General features: G+C 40.1%; 1 protein-coding gene across 7 annotated transcripts in view; it reads left to right on the top strand.

Annotated features, from left to right (window-relative positions):
• WDFY3 (WD repeat and FYVE domain containing 3) overlaps positions 1-19,255 on the top strand; it is a 169,651-nt gene that overhangs the window by 57,000 nt on the left and 93,396 nt on the right. For all 7 annotated transcript variants that reach the window (XM_065061871.1, XM_065061873.1, XM_065061872.1 and 4 more), the window contains 6 exons: positions 314-437; positions 9,302-9,411; positions 10,462-10,623; positions 12,430-12,622; positions 15,414-15,600; positions 18,919-19,085. In XM_065061871.1, the coding sequence (XP_064917943.1) occupies positions 314-437; positions 9,302-9,411; positions 10,462-10,623; positions 12,430-12,622; positions 15,414-15,600; positions 18,919-19,085 (943 nt within the window). The remainder of the gene's footprint in view (positions 1-313; positions 438-9,301; positions 9,412-10,461; positions 10,624-12,429; positions 12,623-15,413; positions 15,601-18,918; positions 19,086-19,255) is intronic.

Raw genomic sequence — 19,255 nt, forward strand, 5'->3', positions numbered from 1 at the left:
TAATAAGTCTTCTAGGGCTCTATGAGTTTTTTCACCTTGCAAGGAAACTTGAGATTCCTTCTTTAAGCTTCATTCATCAGATCTTTCCTCCCTGTATGATAATTCCAGCTATGAATATATATTAGAGCATGCACTGGGAAAACCAGTACAGGAATTGATACTGCAGCAGGAAAACAAAAGCTTGTAATTTCTGTACTAATACCCTTTCTTCGCAAAGGAAGGTGGTATTTCATAGCAGTCGTTGTAAGTGGAAGGACCTTTTCATGCATATGTTTTTTGTTGTTTTGTTTCTTTTTTTTTTTTTCTGTTTTAGGTGTTTGGAAATGCTCCTCCGAGTACAATGACAGAAAAATTTTCTGACCTCCTGCAGTTTACCACTCAAGTGTCACGGTTGATGGTGACCGAGATTCGACGGAGAGCATCAAATAAGTCCACAGGTATTGCACGGATCACAAGTTTGGGCTTTGAGATGTGCGTTGTGAATTTCAGATCAGTCAGAACACTATAAGCTGCCATCCACAGCAGCTGTGCAGGCTCAGAAATTGAAATATTCACAGTGAAAATGCATTGTCTTCTGTTTCTTTGGGCTGAAAGAGGAGAAGGCAGCTAGAGTTTTCCTCCCTGGGTTGTTGTGACAGCTGATTTCCACGAACATGACAACACATCATAGAGAGAGGAATGAGCTAAGTTGCATCACCTGCTACTAGAAGATGACCAAGAACATGCATGTGGACAGCTGCTGTAGCTTGCCCGAGGTGCCTGTTTGTTGGTGTGTGTTGTCCCTTGGGTATGTTAACGTTACAAAAACATGCATTTTAAATTAGGTGTTGGCCTAGAAGCTAAAAAGATGTGAAAGTACAGCAAGTCCCACATTAGAAGCAACACTGACAGCCCTAGGAAAATGTTAGTGGCTCCCTCTTTTTCTCTGTTTATTAAATGTCAGGGTGAGATCTGGTTCCGTTGAATCCTGAATGTGTCAGAACCTGACCGCTTATTGGGAGCTGCATGACTGAGGACAAGGCACCAAGAAGGCATGTTTTGTTAGCCTTCCTCTTTGGCTTCCTCTTCTGAAGAGGATCACTTCTGAGCAGTATCAAGCTTTTGTTTCCTACATAATTTCAAGATCTATGCAGGCTTCTCAGTTTGGATTAGGTGGTAAATAAGGAAACAGCGAGCTGGAAAAGGCTGTGCAAATTATTACGCATGAAGTCAGGAGTCACAAACTGTGCCAATTAAAATTTCTTTCCATTTTAAGTAGAGTGACTAACAGTGAAACATTCCAGATGGCTAAACAGATAGCATAGACTATCATAGACAAAACCTGTTCTGCATATGTAAACAGGAGCAAAATGTCTTTTCTTGGGTATTTAGGGGAAATGATTGTCCAACAGCCATGCTGCCAGAATGGTGGTGTTCATTTGACCTGTTTTTCTGGGGAACATCTGTTATGCCTGGTATTCAGTTGGATTCAACTAAGAATGGCCATTTTTGTGTGTTTATTACTGAAGCCATATTTCTGTTTGTTGCTTCAACATAATGTGGTCGTCATGCTTGAAAGTTGGAGGTAGATTTTGTTGTTGGATTTGGGAGATTTTCTTTTTTCCTACCCTACTCAGAAACTTAACCACAGTGACTTAACAGGCAATTTGGTACTCTTATAAGCTTTAATATAATGACTTTTTTTTTTTTTTAATTAAAAGGAAAGCATCCATTTTTTTCTCTGTTATCAAGATTGCTGTTACTTTGGTCATTAAGCCTTTTTTAGACCTCACATAAGACGGCCTGGCAGGTCCATGCACTGTATTTCCACTGTGACCAAGAGTTGCAGTTTGCTCTCCAGAAATGACCAATTAATGAGCTGTTAAAACTTACAGTTTTGCAGAGAGTGTTGAATGCTGTGACATTGGAAACGAAAACAGAAATTCTTGACTTTTTAGAATGCACTGTATTCATAATGTGTTTTATGGATTGTGAAGGCCATTGTAGGTATTTTTTGTTATTGTGTTGTTGTTTTGTTTTGGTTTTGGTTTTTGTTGTCTTTTTTGGTGGGTTTTCGTTTGTTTGGTTTTTTAGAACTTGCATTATTTTGTGTACCAAACAAAAAGATAGAGCTTATCTTAATAGCTATTAACAGGTGTTTATACCTCCTAGCGTGTTTTTAAAACTGAAAAACTTCAGTAACAACTATGTGCAGGAGATGTCTCTGGTAATACCCAAGCGCAAATTCCTGATAGTGTGAGGCGCTTAATTTAAGTCAACAAAATTGCTGACCTTGTTTTGGAGACAAGCTTTCCATACAAACATTACCAAAAGTCAACTTCAGATAGTTAAAGAAATGGAAGAAATTTTGTAAGAACTCTTGTCTATAAAACGATAAATGCATTGACTGTAATTTCTGTTTGGGAACGTGGTATGATTAGATCTTATGTGTTGGTGTGGTGTTCCCCTTCTATTCTCCCACCTCATAATGGAGCACAGGGCAATATTTTCATCAGGCCTTTGAATATTTATGCTAATAGCTGTGTGAGTGATGCCTGCCATGGTGAACGTGCTTCAGATATTCTTGGCAGACTGTAGTAGTTTTGTCAGAGCATTTCATGATTCAGTAGTAATGTGCCAGCACCCTATCTTAAATAGTCTCTGAACCTTGCCATTGTACTTACGTGTTCAACTACATTTTCAACTGTCTTGTTTCTCTAGTATGTAACCTTGGAGTATGAAAAACAAAGCAGTTAAAATTGAGTTAAATTACCTTGTACATTTAAGTCTTTGCCATACAACAGTGACAATTTGCAGGTGACAGCCATGGCCCTATCTATGAGGATTAGCACGTGTTTTCCCTTGCCCTGGTATATCTAGTCTGCTTTAGAAGATGGTGGGCTCAGGGTTGAGATAGCTCTATACACTTGAGATTTGTAGTTGCCAAATTTTCCTCAATAAGTCCAGTTTCATGTCTGAATTGATCAAAAGGTTGTGGTAGTAATATGCTAAAATAAATGGTCAGATATCTATTTCTAGCATAGTTGTGAAATGAACCTTTCTATTGGGAGCAAGTGTATCTGGCTCAGGGCTGAAAAACTTCTTTAAAAAGGGACAGGGATTGCTGGAATCTTGTTAGAATAAATGTAGTTGCTAATGGCTATTTTGGATACTGATGCTGAGGGGGGGAAGCATCATCTGTTTTGCAAAAGACGTGCTCTGAATGCAGATGGTTCCTCTGTGGTTTTGCAAATGCTTAACAACATCTCCTAGAATGTTTGGCACAACATCATAATTTGGACCCAATGCAAAGATAAGCACACGGCAGTGACAGTTAGTTCAGGCAATCCCTCTTGTACGGACAGGAGGACTGCTGTGCTATTTTGGGGTATATAGCTGGGTCGGTGCTTGGTGGAGTGGTCCCCAAAGTCCCTCATGTGGAGGTGGCTGACGTGCAGGTAGGCATGAGAACACTGTGCCACAGGTGATGTGAGCTGAATAATCCGGGACCTTTTGGGTTATTATTTCAGTGGTTACCTCTACCTTGTACATAAGAAAACACAACTATTGAGTAGTTTCACATTGGAAACTTAAAAGTAAGTACATAAAGCTGTCCTGCCTGGATCAAACACACACAGCTGAGTGGCAGGTTCTTGGCTGTGGTCACTAACAGACAGAAAGCAATAAACAGGGCAAGAACAGCATACACCTTTCTCTTTCACTCTCACCAGCTGCTCACATTTCAGCAGTTGAGGCTGTGCAGACCTGTAATTAGGTACCTTGTGGTAGTTATTCCGTGTTTACTAAAATATTTTTTTAAGTCAGTCCTACGTTTTCTGCATCTCAAGCACATCAGATGTATAGATGTGGGGTTCTTAGGGACATGGTGTAGTGGCAGTGTGAGGTTAACAGTTGTACTTGATGATCTTGAGGGTCTTTTCCAACCAAAATGATTCTATGATTCTAAGTGACATACTGACAGCTCCTGTTGTTTAATGCATTAGGATGTATAAACACTTGGTTGTCATAGGGAGGAGGTTCATCGTGATTTCCTTCAAGATGCACAATCCCACAACCTGTGGAAAGTCCTTTCCTGGTCAGAATATGAGTAAGTGGTTGTGCAGGCAATCTGTGAAATCTGTGCAGAAGGGTGGAAAATTGAAGAAAGAGAAAGCAAAATGGTTCATCACAGGGCTGGAACATTTTAGCTGCCTTTCAAGGTCGATTTCAAAAGGTTTTAATAATTATTTTGTAAGTGTGCTTATCTGTGTACATCACTGTTATATGCACCTTTTAAGTTCAATTTAGTTGTCTTGCTTGGTTGATTTCAGTCAGTGTTTCATTCTGTATTTGCAACATTCTCTATGTATTTGTCTCAGTATTTACTATTTCATGCTGAACTTAATTATTGTTACTGTACCTTTAGACTGTTAAACTAATACCTCTTACCTCCAGATTAAAAAAAAATACAATTCCCATTTATGCCCTGTCAATGTTGTGGGGTCCCCCTGCCATTCTTTTTCTCCTAAATTTCATTGATTTGCTCAAACTGTTTCACCAGCGAAAATGTGTTTGGCCTCTTCAGGCATTTCTCTAACAGACCTGCTGAAAGACTACAATTAGCTCAGCTTCAAACCACTTCGGGAGACCAAATTGATAAACTTTCATCATCATAATATTTAACTGTTGCAGAAAACCGCATCAGTGGTGTGTATTTGGCCTCTGACAATAATGTCTGCCTTTATTTTGTTCTTTTCAGCATTGCATTGATCTGCCAACTCTACTTTTTTGTTCATTTTTATTGCAGTTAGCCACTATTACATCATCAGAACTAACTTTGTTTGTCTTAGAGTTAAAGCGTTATTTGTTCAAGTGCATCTTGCATTTTGGATAAGTTACTGGTGGTAGTTTAAGGAAGCTTCTTATCTTCTACAAATAAGTAAGTTTTTGGGCTCCTCCCATAATGAAGTCTGAAGTTTTCATGATAGTGTTTCTTGTAGTGTCTGCTTCTTTTTTAAGAATTGGAGATATTTCTCATTAAAGTAAGTGAACTTAGGGGCTGCTTTTAGACTTTTTTTGTATGTTAGTTAACTTATATTGAGAAGAGAGTATGTTGGAAATGGTCTTGCATGCGGTGACTACATGTCTTTTATTTTTCATTATATATACTTTTTTTTTTTTTTTTCCCCGTCCTGTGGGTGACTTTGGTCTACAAGGTGACTCTGTTCTAAATTCACTGAGATTGCTCTGAAAGGGGAGCAGTGTCCTGTCAGCTGCTCATCAGGAGTCAGTTCTGCTCAACAACTACTGTATCTTGTTACTTTTGGTTAACCTTCCATTTGTTTTTTTAATGTTCTTTACTGGTTCTTATACAAGGCAAGTGTAGTGCAATATAGCACCTTTCCAAGAAACCCTAGAAAGCCCATTCTGTTATCAGCTGGTTTAGGGAGACCTAATGCTGGGGCAGTTGTTTATCTTTGTCTGAGCAGCTCCCTGTTTCTGCACACTGCAAAGGCATCGGCTGGTTTGTATCTGCAGCTCGTGGTGACAGCACCGTGCCAGTCCTGGTGATTGAAGGAAGACTTTTTGCCTTCCCATTTTTCTTTGGGTTGGTATTTCTCTATTACCATCTGGGCAACTGGAAAGATTCATATTTTCTAACTCGAGGTGTCCGACTGTGTTTCCAGACTTTCCCCATGAGCAGTAGTAGAGACTTGTTGCAGGCTCCATCAGAGGAGGGATCCCTGACTTCAAGTTGCTCCCTTTGGTTTATGCACAGATATTTTTTTCACTAATATTTCCTAAGAATAAGCTAGATGAAAGTCTGATGACACTATTATATGCTGTTGATGGTACTAGAACATCTAGCTAAAAAGCTTTGCATACTAAATTTATCCTTACTGCTGTTGCTAGAGGCAATGTTGCTTGTAATGCCATGCTGCTTTTTGCAAGAAATCTGAATGGGTCTTATCCTTTTGCTTTCCATCTGCTGCTTTTCTGAAGTCCAGGACACAAAGCACTCGTGTTATCTCTTACATATGAAACAACTTCAGGTGTTTTATTCTACCAATCCTCTGTAGTGTACATACTGAATCCATGTATTAGCCATGTAATTGTGGTCATACATATGCATATATGCTTGCACAGTTGTGAAGATTTGTGCACATCTATATTTTATTATTTTATAGATGTGCACATCTATATTATTATTGTATATTTTATATATTTTCTCTTTGCTCCTTTACCGGTTTTACTAGGTGTAAAATCCCAATCCTAGATTTAGTGGTTTGTTCTGCAGATGTTGAAGGGCTAAGGACATCTGGATGGGGCATATAGAGGATGTTACATGAAAAATATTTCTTCAGCACTTCAAAACCAGGGAAAAAGTAGAAGAAATAAATTAAGACTAGTGCTGATGGTAGAAATTAATCTTAAATGATAGTGCTATCAAATTTGCTCAGAGCAGATGACAAGAGAACTTCTTCCTGCACTTAAAATGCTGTCTGTGTTTTAGGTAGTGCTTAATTAAGACTGACAGTTTTGAAACTGCTATTTATAGTGTTCAACTGCTATGCCGTTTAGGATGCCAAAAGCATGACAACTTTTTCGGAAGCGTGTACTTAACCCCTGAGTCTCACTTTCAAAAATGACTCAGAGAGACCCTGTTCCACTGGCAGCTTTTGGAGACTATGCCTGAAGGAGGCTGCACACCCCCAGTTCTGTACCAGTCGTACCAGCTTACAGACACTGATTGCCCATCTCTGTCTGCAGTTGGAAAAGGTACAGGTCTGCTGAATCACATCTAACCTGGGCTGGTGGGCATTGTATAAGCAGCACCTGCTTTAGATGTGCTCAATACTCAGAATTAAGGAAAGTGGCTTCTGCCAGGAATTCTGGCATTTTGTATATACTTTTAGTGTAGGAACTGAGGCTGTGGTGCGTTCTAAGTTGGCCTGATCATACACCCAACTGTCTGGCCAGTGTTTTGCATTGATGGTTTTGGAAAACAAAATGCCTACCCGGTACTTGAGGTCAGCGTGTTGGGAAGTTACTGCACGTCTGCATTTCTCTGTGTGTGTATTTGTGTGTGTTTAAAATTGCTTTACCTCTCACCTTGGTGTGTCAAGCTTTGTTTTATCTCGGTCACTCTCATGTAGGGATTTCATAGGTGTCTTCATTTAAATTCAGCACCAGAACTGTAAAAGCCAGTGGTTTATACAAAAACCTATTATACAAATAAGGCTGCAAAACAAAAACATGGGGGAATAGCCACTACGAAAATGAACCAAATCAGGATTTTTACCTAAAATCTGTATTTATTTGTTTTTTCCTAGGATTGTGCCTCTAAAAGTGTTTCTGGGCTTTAGGTGAAAATACATCCTCTTTGTCCTAGGAAGGAATGAAACTGACCCCAGCATGGGTGACATGAAACCCCTCTGAGTGAGACAACAAATAGACTTTCTTCTGTGTGAGAGAAAACCACAGAATAATTCAGGTTGAAAGAGACCTCAGGAGGTCTCATGTCTGGACCACCTGTGGGGTGGGACCAGGTTCTACAGGGCTTGATCCTGTTGTGTGTTGAAAGCCTCCAAGGCCAGAGACAGCACCACCTCTCTGGGCCCCATACCTGTGCCTCTTTGTCACTGGGTTGGGGAGAAATATAATTTTATACACCGTTTGAACCTCTCTTGATTTCAGCCTGTTTTTTCTCGCTCTTCAGCCTTGCAGTGCTCTGAGGAGCTCAGCTCTGACTTCTTGATAGCTCCCCATGCTGGGGCTGCTGTTTGGTGCCCCCAAAGTTGTTGCCTCTCCTGGCTGAGCAAAGCCCTGGTTCCTCAGCCTCTCCTCACAGGCTGTGTGCTCCAGCCCCCAAACATCTGGAGGTCCCTCCACTGAACTCCATGGTGATCATTGTCTTCTGTGTATTGGGCTGAGACCGAAATTGGGCGCAGCATTCCAGGTGTGATCTAATGAGCACTGTGCAGAGGGGGGTAATCTACCAGCTGTTCTCCTGCTGATAACGTGTTTCTTCACACCTTGGTTTTTGATATGTTGATTCACTGGTACATGTAGTGGCTGATGGCTTGGGCTCTGTATGGTAGTAGTCTCCCCTGGGTAAAGTTAATGCTAGGAATGTAAAACAAACAACTGTAGACATCTTCCAGGATGAGCTGCTTTCTAGGCTGAATAGTCCAGCTCAGTTTACGCTCTGGTGCTCCAGAAAGTTATCTTTTTGATGTAGTCAGTGCTAGAAGTTTGATAAATACTTTGCCATAGAAAATGTGTTTACCTTGGAACAGACTCCTTCACAGGTATATGTTGGGGAATCTTGACAGCAGATGAAGCACGCAGACAATTATTAAAATTGGAGTTTTCTTCAGTTGCTGATTGATTCTTCTCTTAGTAGTTCCTTTGTGATTCCTTTTTTAGCAATATTATGCACCTTCCTTTTCTGTCCCAGTTGACACCAAAATCATTGAAGGTGATTGATATGCAGTTATTAATGAGAAAATGGTTTGAGATTTCCCTAAAGGAAATTGGACAATCATCATGGCTGGTGTTATAGATTTCTTAACGTGTGTGTTCAGACAGCAGTAAGATGGGATTGCATTTTCTTTTCATTTATTTATTGAGGCTGATAATTCGTTTACTAGGCTGAATATTTGTCTTTGGATCTGACTGATACAGAATGGCATCTGATTCCAGAAGTAGTCCCTGGATCATAAGGATTAGCCTTAAGTTGTTAGCATTTTCATTTTCCAAAAAATGGAAGATGAGGATGTAGTAATTGCTGGTCTTAGTCTTATTTTACTTTTTGGTCCTGTTTTATATTCCTCTTGTCTTTCTGCACCTCCCTCCAGTATTTTCCTGTTATTCTCCATACTGTTGTTTCAGTGCAGTGCTCTTTTTTCAAAAATTGAATATCAGCTTTTTCCACTGAGGCCACTAAGTGATGGTGAATTCATATTTCCGAAAAAGAATATATTGTGTTTGATAAAGCTGAAATACTCAGACAAAAGTTGTTGCATGTTACTGAAATCTGTCTGCTGGTGTAAAAGATGATACATGGCCTAAAATCATACTTTTTGTAGCCTTGCTAGTGTCAAAACCAAGTGTGTGTGGAAGACTGGTATGTTTGTCTGGGGAGTGCAGGCCTAAGTCTAGTCCTTCTTTCAAGTAGTACTGCAGAGGTGAATTCATGCTCAGCGCTCAGGACTGTTGAGAAGATGTGTTCCCTTCTGCAGACTATCAGATTGAATTCTTATTGTTTTTTGGTTTTTGTTTGTTTGTTTGTTTGTTTGTTTTAACTGCCCCCCTACAGAGGCTGCAAGTCGTGCCATAGTCCAGTTTCTGGAGGTCAATCAAAGTGAAGAAGCAAGTAGAGGTTGGATGCTGCTCACCACAATCAATTTACTAGCTTCATCAGGACAGGTTAGTCTTAAACAGCAAAGCTAACAATAAATTGCGGGGTGGTAGAGACAAAAGCAATAAAATAATGAACTGCATGAACAAGCATTAAAAGATCTTGTAACTATATCCTGTTCTCTGTCCTAAGATCCTTTTTCTCTTATACTGCCACAGAACTTCTGCTTTAGCTCCTCGTGGTTTCAGTTGCCTAAAAATCATTGGTTTGGAACTTTTAATTTATAATGTTCTTTTGAATTACACATGCAGCTTTTATTGTTTCCCAAAGGCTTCTCTTGCACGCTGCTGGTTTGTGTCCCGTAAGATGCATGTCACATACAGCACCTCAGTCACTTGGCCTTTGAACTTGGGCTCCCCATTCAAGGACAGCAGCAGCAGTTGTGAAAAGCAAAGCCAGCAGCAGCAATGAGCGGGTGGTATCATGAGTCTTCTGCTGCCTCTGCTTTTGATTCTGCCTCCCCATCAGTGAGTTGATCTCTGGCAGTGTAGTGGACAGCTGTGTGGTTTGTTCTTTCTGCTCTAATCTGCATTTGTAATGCAGCACATCATCTTATCTGTTTAGTACTGTCACCAGCCTCCAATTTGTCTTTTCTTCCCACTGATGCTTTCATGTTTTTTGCTACCTTGCTCCTTAGGCCTGCTTATACCTTCTTGCTAAGTGGATGCATAAATTGAATAGTCCTCCCACTCCCATTTCTACTGCTACAAAGAACAGATTGTTAATGAGGGCTTGCCTGAAGGTCGTGTAATTAACTTGTGAGCTTCTGTTGGCAGAGGCTGTCAGTTTTTGTTTCTGTCCTGTGTGGTGACTTCTCTGAACTGTGGCTGTTAGATGCCATTGCCATGTAAATAAATTATGATCCTATTTTTAATGTTTAGGTAGGCATTCAAGGATAGATGGTGAATCTGTACTGCCCTGTAGACACCTCACCAAAGGTGTGAGAAAACCCAGCATTTGAGTCAACTGCATTATAGGAATGTGACTTTTTGAATATAGTAACATGCTGAACTCTGTTTTTTTCCTGTTGTTTTTTTTTTTTTTTTTTGTTTCTCCAGAAAACTGTGGACTGCATGACTACAATGTCAGTGCCTTCCACACTTGTTAAATGTCTATATCTGTTTTTTGACCTTCCACATGTGCCTGAGGTAGTTGGAGGAGCACAGAATGAACTACCTCTCGCAGAGCGCCGAGCGCTACTACAGAAAGTCTTTGTACAGGTAAGAAAGGTGAAATAGGTCACGGAATTTGCAAGAGGAATGGAAAAGTTCTGTGTGAGAAATGTCCAGAAACTTCTAACTTGAATCAGGTTTTCCACTTTCTTGATGTTCCACAAACTGATGGCTCAGAGTAAGATGGATTGAAGAGTTGAAGATAAATTCCCACTCCTCCTGTGATTTTTGTCCTTAGCAAAAATCTCCTCCACAAAAATGCATGCAATTCTTCTGCTGAGCTGCTTAAAAGGAGCAACATATTGAATATTATCCTGTTTTAATCTTACTGGTTCTAGCCTTTGGTACCTTTGGCCATTACTGATTGAAATAAACATAGTAAAATCCGTTAGTATTGATGATAATCTATGAATTAATTGAACTTGTTATTTTTCCTTTAATTATGGAAATAGACCGTGTATATTGAAACAAACTGTTTACATATGGGAATGAAACATCTTAGCTTGTGGCTACTGTTACAGTTGACCCCACATTTAATAGGGAGACCAGGAACTCTATCTGACCCGCTCCTGCTTTCTGAAGTTTCAATTAGAGATCTTGCAAAGGAATTCCTGTACGTTCTCCTGATGAAACTTTTATAGGGAGCTGAGAGTTACTGTTAGAAAGGGGTTTGATGGTCATGCTACCGGTTTCCATGTACAAATTGGACGCATCTCTGTGTAGGGTTATTGTAGCCATATATGCAAAATCATAGAGGTGTCCTTCAGGGATTTGATCACAGTGTTCAGATTTGGAAGTATAACATTTGAGAGGCATTTTGGTACCTGTACTACAAAAATAAAGCTGAGTGCCTTATTCCCACAACTGCTAGCCACAATGTGTGCCCAGTAACAGTCACTATTATGAGAACTGCTTGCTCTTTTTTTTTTTTTTTAATGTCTTGGTACTCTAGGCTGTCTTCCAAAGCAGAAATCACAACGTGCTGTGAATTTCTTTCAGAAATTGCTTTGCTGTGTTTCAGTCAGCAGTTAATAAATGATCAATGTTGACACATGGAGCACCCCCCAAGATGCTACTGCTTAGCTCTTTTCTGGCCCTCTTCAAAAGCTGTAAAGTGGTGCTCTCAGATGAGCTGGCTGGAGAGGGTGAAGTTCCAGAAAGCTCCCAGGCTGTGCTTTGCCTTAGCTTTCAAACCTCGTCCTCCACTTGCGGGTAGCCTTGCAAAGACTTCCTGCGGTTTTGAGAGAGAACTGTACAAGGCACAAAATGGACATTGTATGTCGTCAAAAAGTGCAGAAAAGGGAGTGCAACACAGTAACTTTGGCCATGTTTTGTCTTATCTAAGGTAACCTGGAAATTCAGACCCAGGTGCCAGTCACATCCGGGTAGGTCTGTAGTGTTGCTGTAGACTTTCCTGCCACACTGTTTGGCCCATTTTCATTTGGCCAACACGGTACAAATGCTGCCGACAACCCACTGATAGCCGCCTTCCTGCATTAGGAAGGAATACAACAGTTCGCTTCGCAGAGCCTCTGCCCCACTGCAGCATTTAAACTTGTAAATGAGGTAATGGGCAGATTCTTCAAGAATTGAATAACCTGTATCCATGCAAGTATGTTGTGTCAGTTTAAGATATTTAAACTCTGTTGCTAATCTTTTGCTAGTAATTTTAAAGTGAACTGGGACTTGAAATCACCAGGTGTTGAATAACCTTGTTTTCCATTCAAATTACATGGACTACATGCAAAAGAAAAACAGCACGTTGCCTGTTTTGTATATGCTTTACAAAGTCTAGACAAAAGTAGCAATGATCAGGATCATTAATGCTAGATGTTTATTGACTTATCATTCCAGATCCTAGTAAAATTGTGCAGTTTTGTGTCCCCGGCGGAAGAACTGGCTCAAAAGGATGATCTTCAGCTTCTCTTCAGTGCAATAACCTCATGGTGCCCTCCCTATAATCTGCCTTGGAGGAAGAGTGCAGGGGAAGTACTAATGACCATATCTCGTCATGGCCTTAGTGTCAATGTAGTGAAGTACATTCATGGTATGTGTCTTTATTAAATTTATTTTTTTTTTCTGTTCTTCTTTCATAGTTTTCTTAGTTGAAGAAATTAGCATGAAAATAATAGGTCAAGGAAAGCTTACATTTTGTTGGGTTTTTTTTTTTTTTTTTTTAGGGAGACATGGAGGTATTTACAAAGAGGTAAAATTTCAGAGCACCTGTGTATTGAGAGAGGTGTTTGTAGCTGAGTCTGCCTCATCCATATATCAAGTTAACATTGGAGGACAGTTTCCTCTAACGTTTTGGTGTAGAGTTTGTGCAAATCGAAAGGAAAGGCTTTTGGCAACTTTAGTAACTGCCTGTATTGAAAAGTAGACACTGGGAAGTTGCGTAGCTTTGTCATTTGTGCTGCAAGCATTAATTCTTAATGAGAGTTATTTGTTTTCTGTTCCGTGTTTGTATTAGTAGGAGCAGCCCCTTGCTGAGGCGTGAGGTGAGCTAGCAGTGCCCTGTTTACAGCTGCTGGTTTGGGTACCGCTTTAGCTGGCAATAAAAGTGTAGAGACATCTGAGGAAGCCACAGGAAGAGGAACCGGCTCCATGTGTTCTGCTGACGCAGTTTGAGCTATTAGAAGCCCATGAAAGCTGCTGCCTCGTAGTAAACAGTGGTGCCTTACGCAAACCAGGGAGAGCTAATTTGAGTGTTCTGTGAGAAGGTTCTTTTGCCCAGACTTCTTGCTTGTGCGGGGAGAGGCTGGGTCAGAACGTTACAGCCACCACTGATTTGCAGTGTACTCTCCATTATCCAGGGTATTGGGGGCTGCAACACCCTGATAACAGCAAAACCGGGGAAATGCTGGAGGGAGCACAGGGTATGGGCACAGAAACGCTTGAGCACAAACCTCTAAGTGCTTGTTGATGGCACATTGGAACAGCCAGCTGACCTCCTCCTCTGTGGTCCAGCCTGCAGGGTCCCCACCCCAAGGGTAGTGTCCCCAGGGCCTGACACAAATAGTACCCTGACTGTTTCAGTCGTGGGAACTGTAGGGTACAGGGATAGCTGGTTACAGCTTTTGGTAGCTAATACAGGAGGTGCTTTATTTATTGTGTACCTTTACAAGGGACTGGCCATGGTGTGCTTAGCAAGGGCACCTGCCAAGCTGGTTCATGACAAAGAATATCTAGAAGGAGGTGAGCTGACAGTTACTATTGGAGAGGATGTTAGTGGCCTGGAAGCAGCGTTGCATATGAAATACCAGTTTTGTATTAACTTAAAACTGCATGGGTGTTTAGGTATATGTAGCGCTTGAGATAGGAATTGGGTAAAAATATGTTTCTAATATTATATTTAGGATTTTTAGACAGTAGGACCATCTAGAAACATTTGTAGTTTTTAAATTTGAACAACTGCTCAAGTGCACGAACATTCTCATCACACATTTTAACAGTCTACACCTACTGGAAAAAAAGAAAACCACGATTTCCCCACACCCTGGAAAACGTGTAGTTGCAAGGCTCCGCAAAATCGTTTTGGCAGTTTATGAAATACATCACCCTGATCCCACATACTTCACAGAAAATTTCTATCTGTTTTCTCTTGTGCTAACAGCATGCTTCTGATTCTCATCAGAAAGATGTGAATGTACAATATCCCTTGGAAGCACAGAGTAGTCATCAGTTAAGTATTTTCAGATAGGACTTCAAAGGTGATAGTCATTTTGACTATCTGTAACAGCCTTTTGGTGGGCTTCTGATGAGTAAGGAAGGTCTCTGTGTACATGTGAAAACATTATGAAACTCAACAAAGAAAACAACTGAGTTTTGACTGTTGTTTGGCATATTGCAGCTGCTACCATCACTGCTTCTCAATGGACTAGATCCACGGATGAGCAAGGTTGGCATATCAAAAGATATTCTAGGTTCTTCTAAATTTAAAGAAATGAAATAAAATCTTAAAAAGAAAACCGGTCAGCATTGCCTCTTGCTAGTTGATCAAAAATGAAACTGACTTAAGATAAAACAACATCTGTCAAAGAGGCATATCTCATATTCAGGAAAAAAGTTAAGGCTTTTTATCATATGCAAAGCAACATCCTTTCACTCTCATGCTTTGATTTGATCTTCTGGTAAATTTTGTTGTCAGCCTAGCTAGAAAGATTTGCACTTGTCTTGTGAATGCTGCAAAGTTAAAATGGCAGGACATTGAAGGGAGTGTCTTTGAAACAGGAGTGCAAACTAAAATCTGACTGTAGATTTGGGAAAGCTGTTTGGAACTGACCACTGAACTGATGGATTGTGAAAGGTTATACAGAACAAGACAAGCTGTCTCTCTTTGACCAGGGTTTATCAAGCAAGCAAATATGCCAGCCAAAGAAGTGCTAACCAGAGCAGGAATAAGAAGACATGGTGTCAAGGGTTATGTGTAGGGTTTTATCTGCAATCAGTGACAGCTGAAGTCAGTGCTTTGTATACCTTTGTGTTTCAAAAGAAAAAAAAGATGGTTTAGAATCATTTACAGTTGCCATATTTGTCTTTTTATTCTGCCGAGTTACCTGGTCAGACTTTTTAGGTAAAACCCAGTATTTGCAGTGTCTCCTCCTTATGAGGGTGAAGATTATAAAAGGGAGGAAGGGGTTGGCAAAAAGAGGTTAGGGTTCAGATCCGAAGCCACGTGAGAATCCTGCTTGTCGCCAAGTGCTCTGTGGTATTAAATGTTATGTGATAAGAGGTAGTTAACTAAGTTACCTTATTGCCTTGTTTCTTGTACTAGTTATGCTTCTTGCTGTAATTAATGTCAGTAAAATCCTAAATTTCTTAATTACAATTCTTTTCAGAAAAAGAATGTTTGTCCACGTGTGTTCAGAACATGCAGCAGTCTGATGACCTTTCTCCCCTAGAAATAGTTGAGATGTTTGCTGGACTTTCTTGTTTTCTCAAAGACTCCAGTGATGTATCACAAACGTTGTTGGATGATTTTAGGATATGGCAAGGCTACAACTTCCTCTGTGACCTCCTCCTCAGGTATGCAAACGTGCTTGACAGACAGAATGCAGACAGATCATTGTGAGCTTTTTCTCAAAAAAGATTTCTTAGTGAAGAATAGGTGAATAGGTTTTGAACAAATACAGGATTATAGGTTGCTATAAAATGTGTTAAGACCAAAATATGAAGTTACATGTTTCTCTCCATTTATGAAACTACATTTTTAAATGTTTTCGTCATTGATACTAGTTTTATTACTGAATGTTTCTTTGTGCGCTAAGAAAGCAGATGCTTAAATACAACTGGTACTGAAAATTTACAAATAATTCAGAAAATAAAATTTTGACTGCGGTTAGTGATTTTGGCTTGGTTGGGGTTTGCTTTGTATTTGTTTTAACATACTATTGTACTGAAGAATCATGTATGTAAATGTGGTGCATGCTACTTAGTCTTGGAGAGATGGTTTTGTACGTAAGTTGTACCAGAGAGCTGGAGAGGACTCTTGTGTTACTAGGGTATCAGTCTATAGAAGTAATTTTTTAAAAATTTATGTGTGATTTTTGTTCAATGTGGTTTTTGTTGTTGTTTGGTTGGTGGGGGTTTGTTTGTTTTGTTTGCTTGTTTAAATTATGCATCATAAAATACGGTAATAGAAATGTCTGCCCAAGCAAAACTTGGATGTATGATCCATGCATGACTTTATTTCTTTCCATGAAAGAAACTTGTTTTCTTTCTCAGTCAGCAAATTATTGTCTGCTGCATCGCTTGCGTAAGATCTATGGTCAGTCTGTGTTGCATTTTTTGGATATTGTAATAAGTTCTAAAGAAGCATGCTTAGTTGTTGCAATAGATACATGGTTTACAAATCCAAGACAGAAACTGGGAAATTATTTCTTTGAGGGTACACTTTATGGAGTACACTGGAGTCAAAGATGCTTAGAAACAGAGCTTTAATGGCCATTAATGAGAAGTGTTAATGTTGTTATTTCCCTCTTTCAAGCCAGTCATTTTGGGTGCTAGGCTGCTAAGTTTTGACACCCAAATATTTGAACTAAATTTTCTGCTGTATTGTACGGGTTTGGGGTGGGGGCTTTTGCTTGTTTTAAATGGACACTAGACATAGTCATGGCATTTGAAATTCTGAATCATAGGTAAAAATATTCATAAATTGTGTTCTGTGCCTAAAATGCTAAAACACCTGTTAAGGGATTGTTATTGTTCTTGTACTGTAATTGGTGGTTTTGAGAACTAATTATATTGCTTTGAGTGAATGTGTTAGTACATGTGAAAAACTCAGCTCTTTTCCAGAAACTGTCATCCAGAGTTTTGGTGGAATTTGAAGGGAAGTCGGTGTCATTAATTATTTCATTTTCAGGTACAAAAGTGATCCTCTGTAGATCAAGTGTTTTAAACAAACTTTCTCCTAAGTTACTCATCCTTTAAATCAAAGAACACAGGATTCCTGAGAGAGATGTGGGAAGGGTAGAGGTTTGTCTGATGGAAGGAAGACAGCTCAGTCAGAGAGCATTCAGTTGGCATCAGTTTAAAGCACAGGAATGCATTATCCTTGCTTTGTTTGTGGCTCTAGAGGACTTCCTAAGGTTTGCAGAAATGCCTGGGATAAGGTGTACAGTTATACTTTAAAGTCCGGTGTATTTTTTAGCAATTTGTGTATTGCAGAAGAGGTGGCAGGTGGTTCCAAATCTGACTGCTATTTTGATGGCCATATCTCTTGTGGTTTCTTAGAACATTTAGTTTATTTGATCTTCAAATCAAACCACAGTTTGTTTCAAAAAGTGATCAGCTTGGACAAGGCTGTGTGTTGGTCAGTGATGGCCAGGTAGAATACAGTACTATTGTTCATGTTTTGGCTCAGACCTACTGATGGAGACATATTCATCTCTGTGGCACTATTGTGAGGGTGACTGTCACATGGGGGTGTGACATCTGGAGTCTGGGCATCAAGCTGCAAACAAGAAGGGCTGTGGAGCTGGTGGTGCAGAAGGAGTTGTGAAGAAGGTGACTTGGTAAGAAACTGTAGGAGGTCTTGAGGACCAAAGGAACAAGTATGTAATTTCACCTGTGTGATGTGCAAGGGCAGGGCGTGTGGAGGGATTAGTAGGGTGGTAATAGGTGAGGCAAGTGCTTCTGTAATGGCTTTTTGAAGGAGGTTCAGCCACATGTCTGACTGAGGATGAGATGGAGGACAGAGAACGAGTTGCTTCTGAAGGCTCACATGGTCACTTGTAATTAAGAACAAACGTGTAGTTTGCATTGCATGAGCAAATAGGAGAATGTGGTCCCTGGCTTTCTGCCAGGGTCTATAGGGACTATAGAGTTAGTAAGTAATTAGACGTGGTTTAGTTTTTGGCGAAGTAGAAGTGCCTTTACTGTTAGAGGAAAAAAAAAAATCAGCATTTTGTTCATTTGGTTTCCTGCTGAGCTCCACAGAGAGATGTATTTCCGTGGATGTAACTGAGGGGTTTCTGCTGCTATCTCCAGCCGTTGCTCATTCCCCTCTGCCCTCTCCTGCCCTGTCTCCCCAGCTTTGGGATATATTATCCATGATTACTGGGCAGCAGCTCGCTGGCAGAGCGCCGTGTTTATCAGTGCAGCGAGGGCAATTTGCTCCTGCTGTCTCCCTTGGCCTTCTCCTGACGCAGCGAAAGTGGGTGAAATGCTTGGAATTTGTAAGCAGTTGATGGGAGTGAGGAAGAATGATTTAAGTTCTTCTGGTTTGGGTTGGGAATCAAGACAGAATGAGGATTTTTCTAGGGTCTGGGCTCAGTTGCTGGGGGCTTGTCTGATGGGGTGGTGCTGGCAAGAGACAATGGTTGCAATGGGACCTTATCCTTTCCATCCTCTTGCATTCAAAGTAAGTGGTGTCTCTAGTTCTAATGAAGATACTTCATTGTGTGCATCTACATGTTAGGCTTCTACCAAGGTACTGTTTCGTTAGCATAAAGGATTAATTCTCAAGAAGCCGATGTAATCTAGCAATTTAATTACAGCTTTATTTAATGACAGACCATTTAGGTATTTTCCTATCCAATAACTTCATGTTTTCAAGAGGACTTTAAAAGTAATTTTCATGTCTGTGCTCCTTTCTAGCAGACTGAATTCAAGGCAAGATTTACGAGGTGAATTTCTATGACAAATAATGATGTGCTTTCATAAATCCAGTGATGTTTGAATGACTTAATGGTATGAAATGTGAATGGAGAACATGTAAAATATTGCAGGAACAGGGCAGTAAAAGTGTGGTCTCTAAATTAATAGAGTAAAATGGAAAGAGATATTAAAGTGACTTGCATTGAAATAAACTAGCGCTAACATGATCTATTGTATTTTCTTTAGATTAGAACAGGCAAAAGAGGCTGAATCTAAGGATGCTTTGAAGGACTTGGTTAATTTGATAACTTCCTTGACAACATATGGTGTCAATGAATTAAAGCCAGCTGGCGTTACCACTGGGGTACCTTTCCTGTTACCTGGATTTGCAGTCCCACAGCCTGCAGGCAAAGGTGAGTGTGCTTTCTCTGTCCCTCTCTGTTTGCTTTTTTGTGTTTTTTTTTTTTAAGTAAACAACAAAATACAGAGAAGCTGTATACCACGCAGACCATTTGCAATTGAGTATAGGTTCTTTTACAAAGATTGCATATCAGATACTTAGCTCTGTTGTTTTCAAGGGTTG

The sequence above is a fragment of the Columba livia genome, chromosome 4 (assembly GCF_036013475.1).
Source record: "Columba livia isolate bColLiv1 breed racing homer chromosome 4, bColLiv1.pat.W.v2, whole genome shotgun sequence".
In the NCBI taxonomy this organism is placed as follows: Eukaryota; Metazoa; Chordata; class Aves; order Columbiformes; family Columbidae; genus Columba; species Columba livia.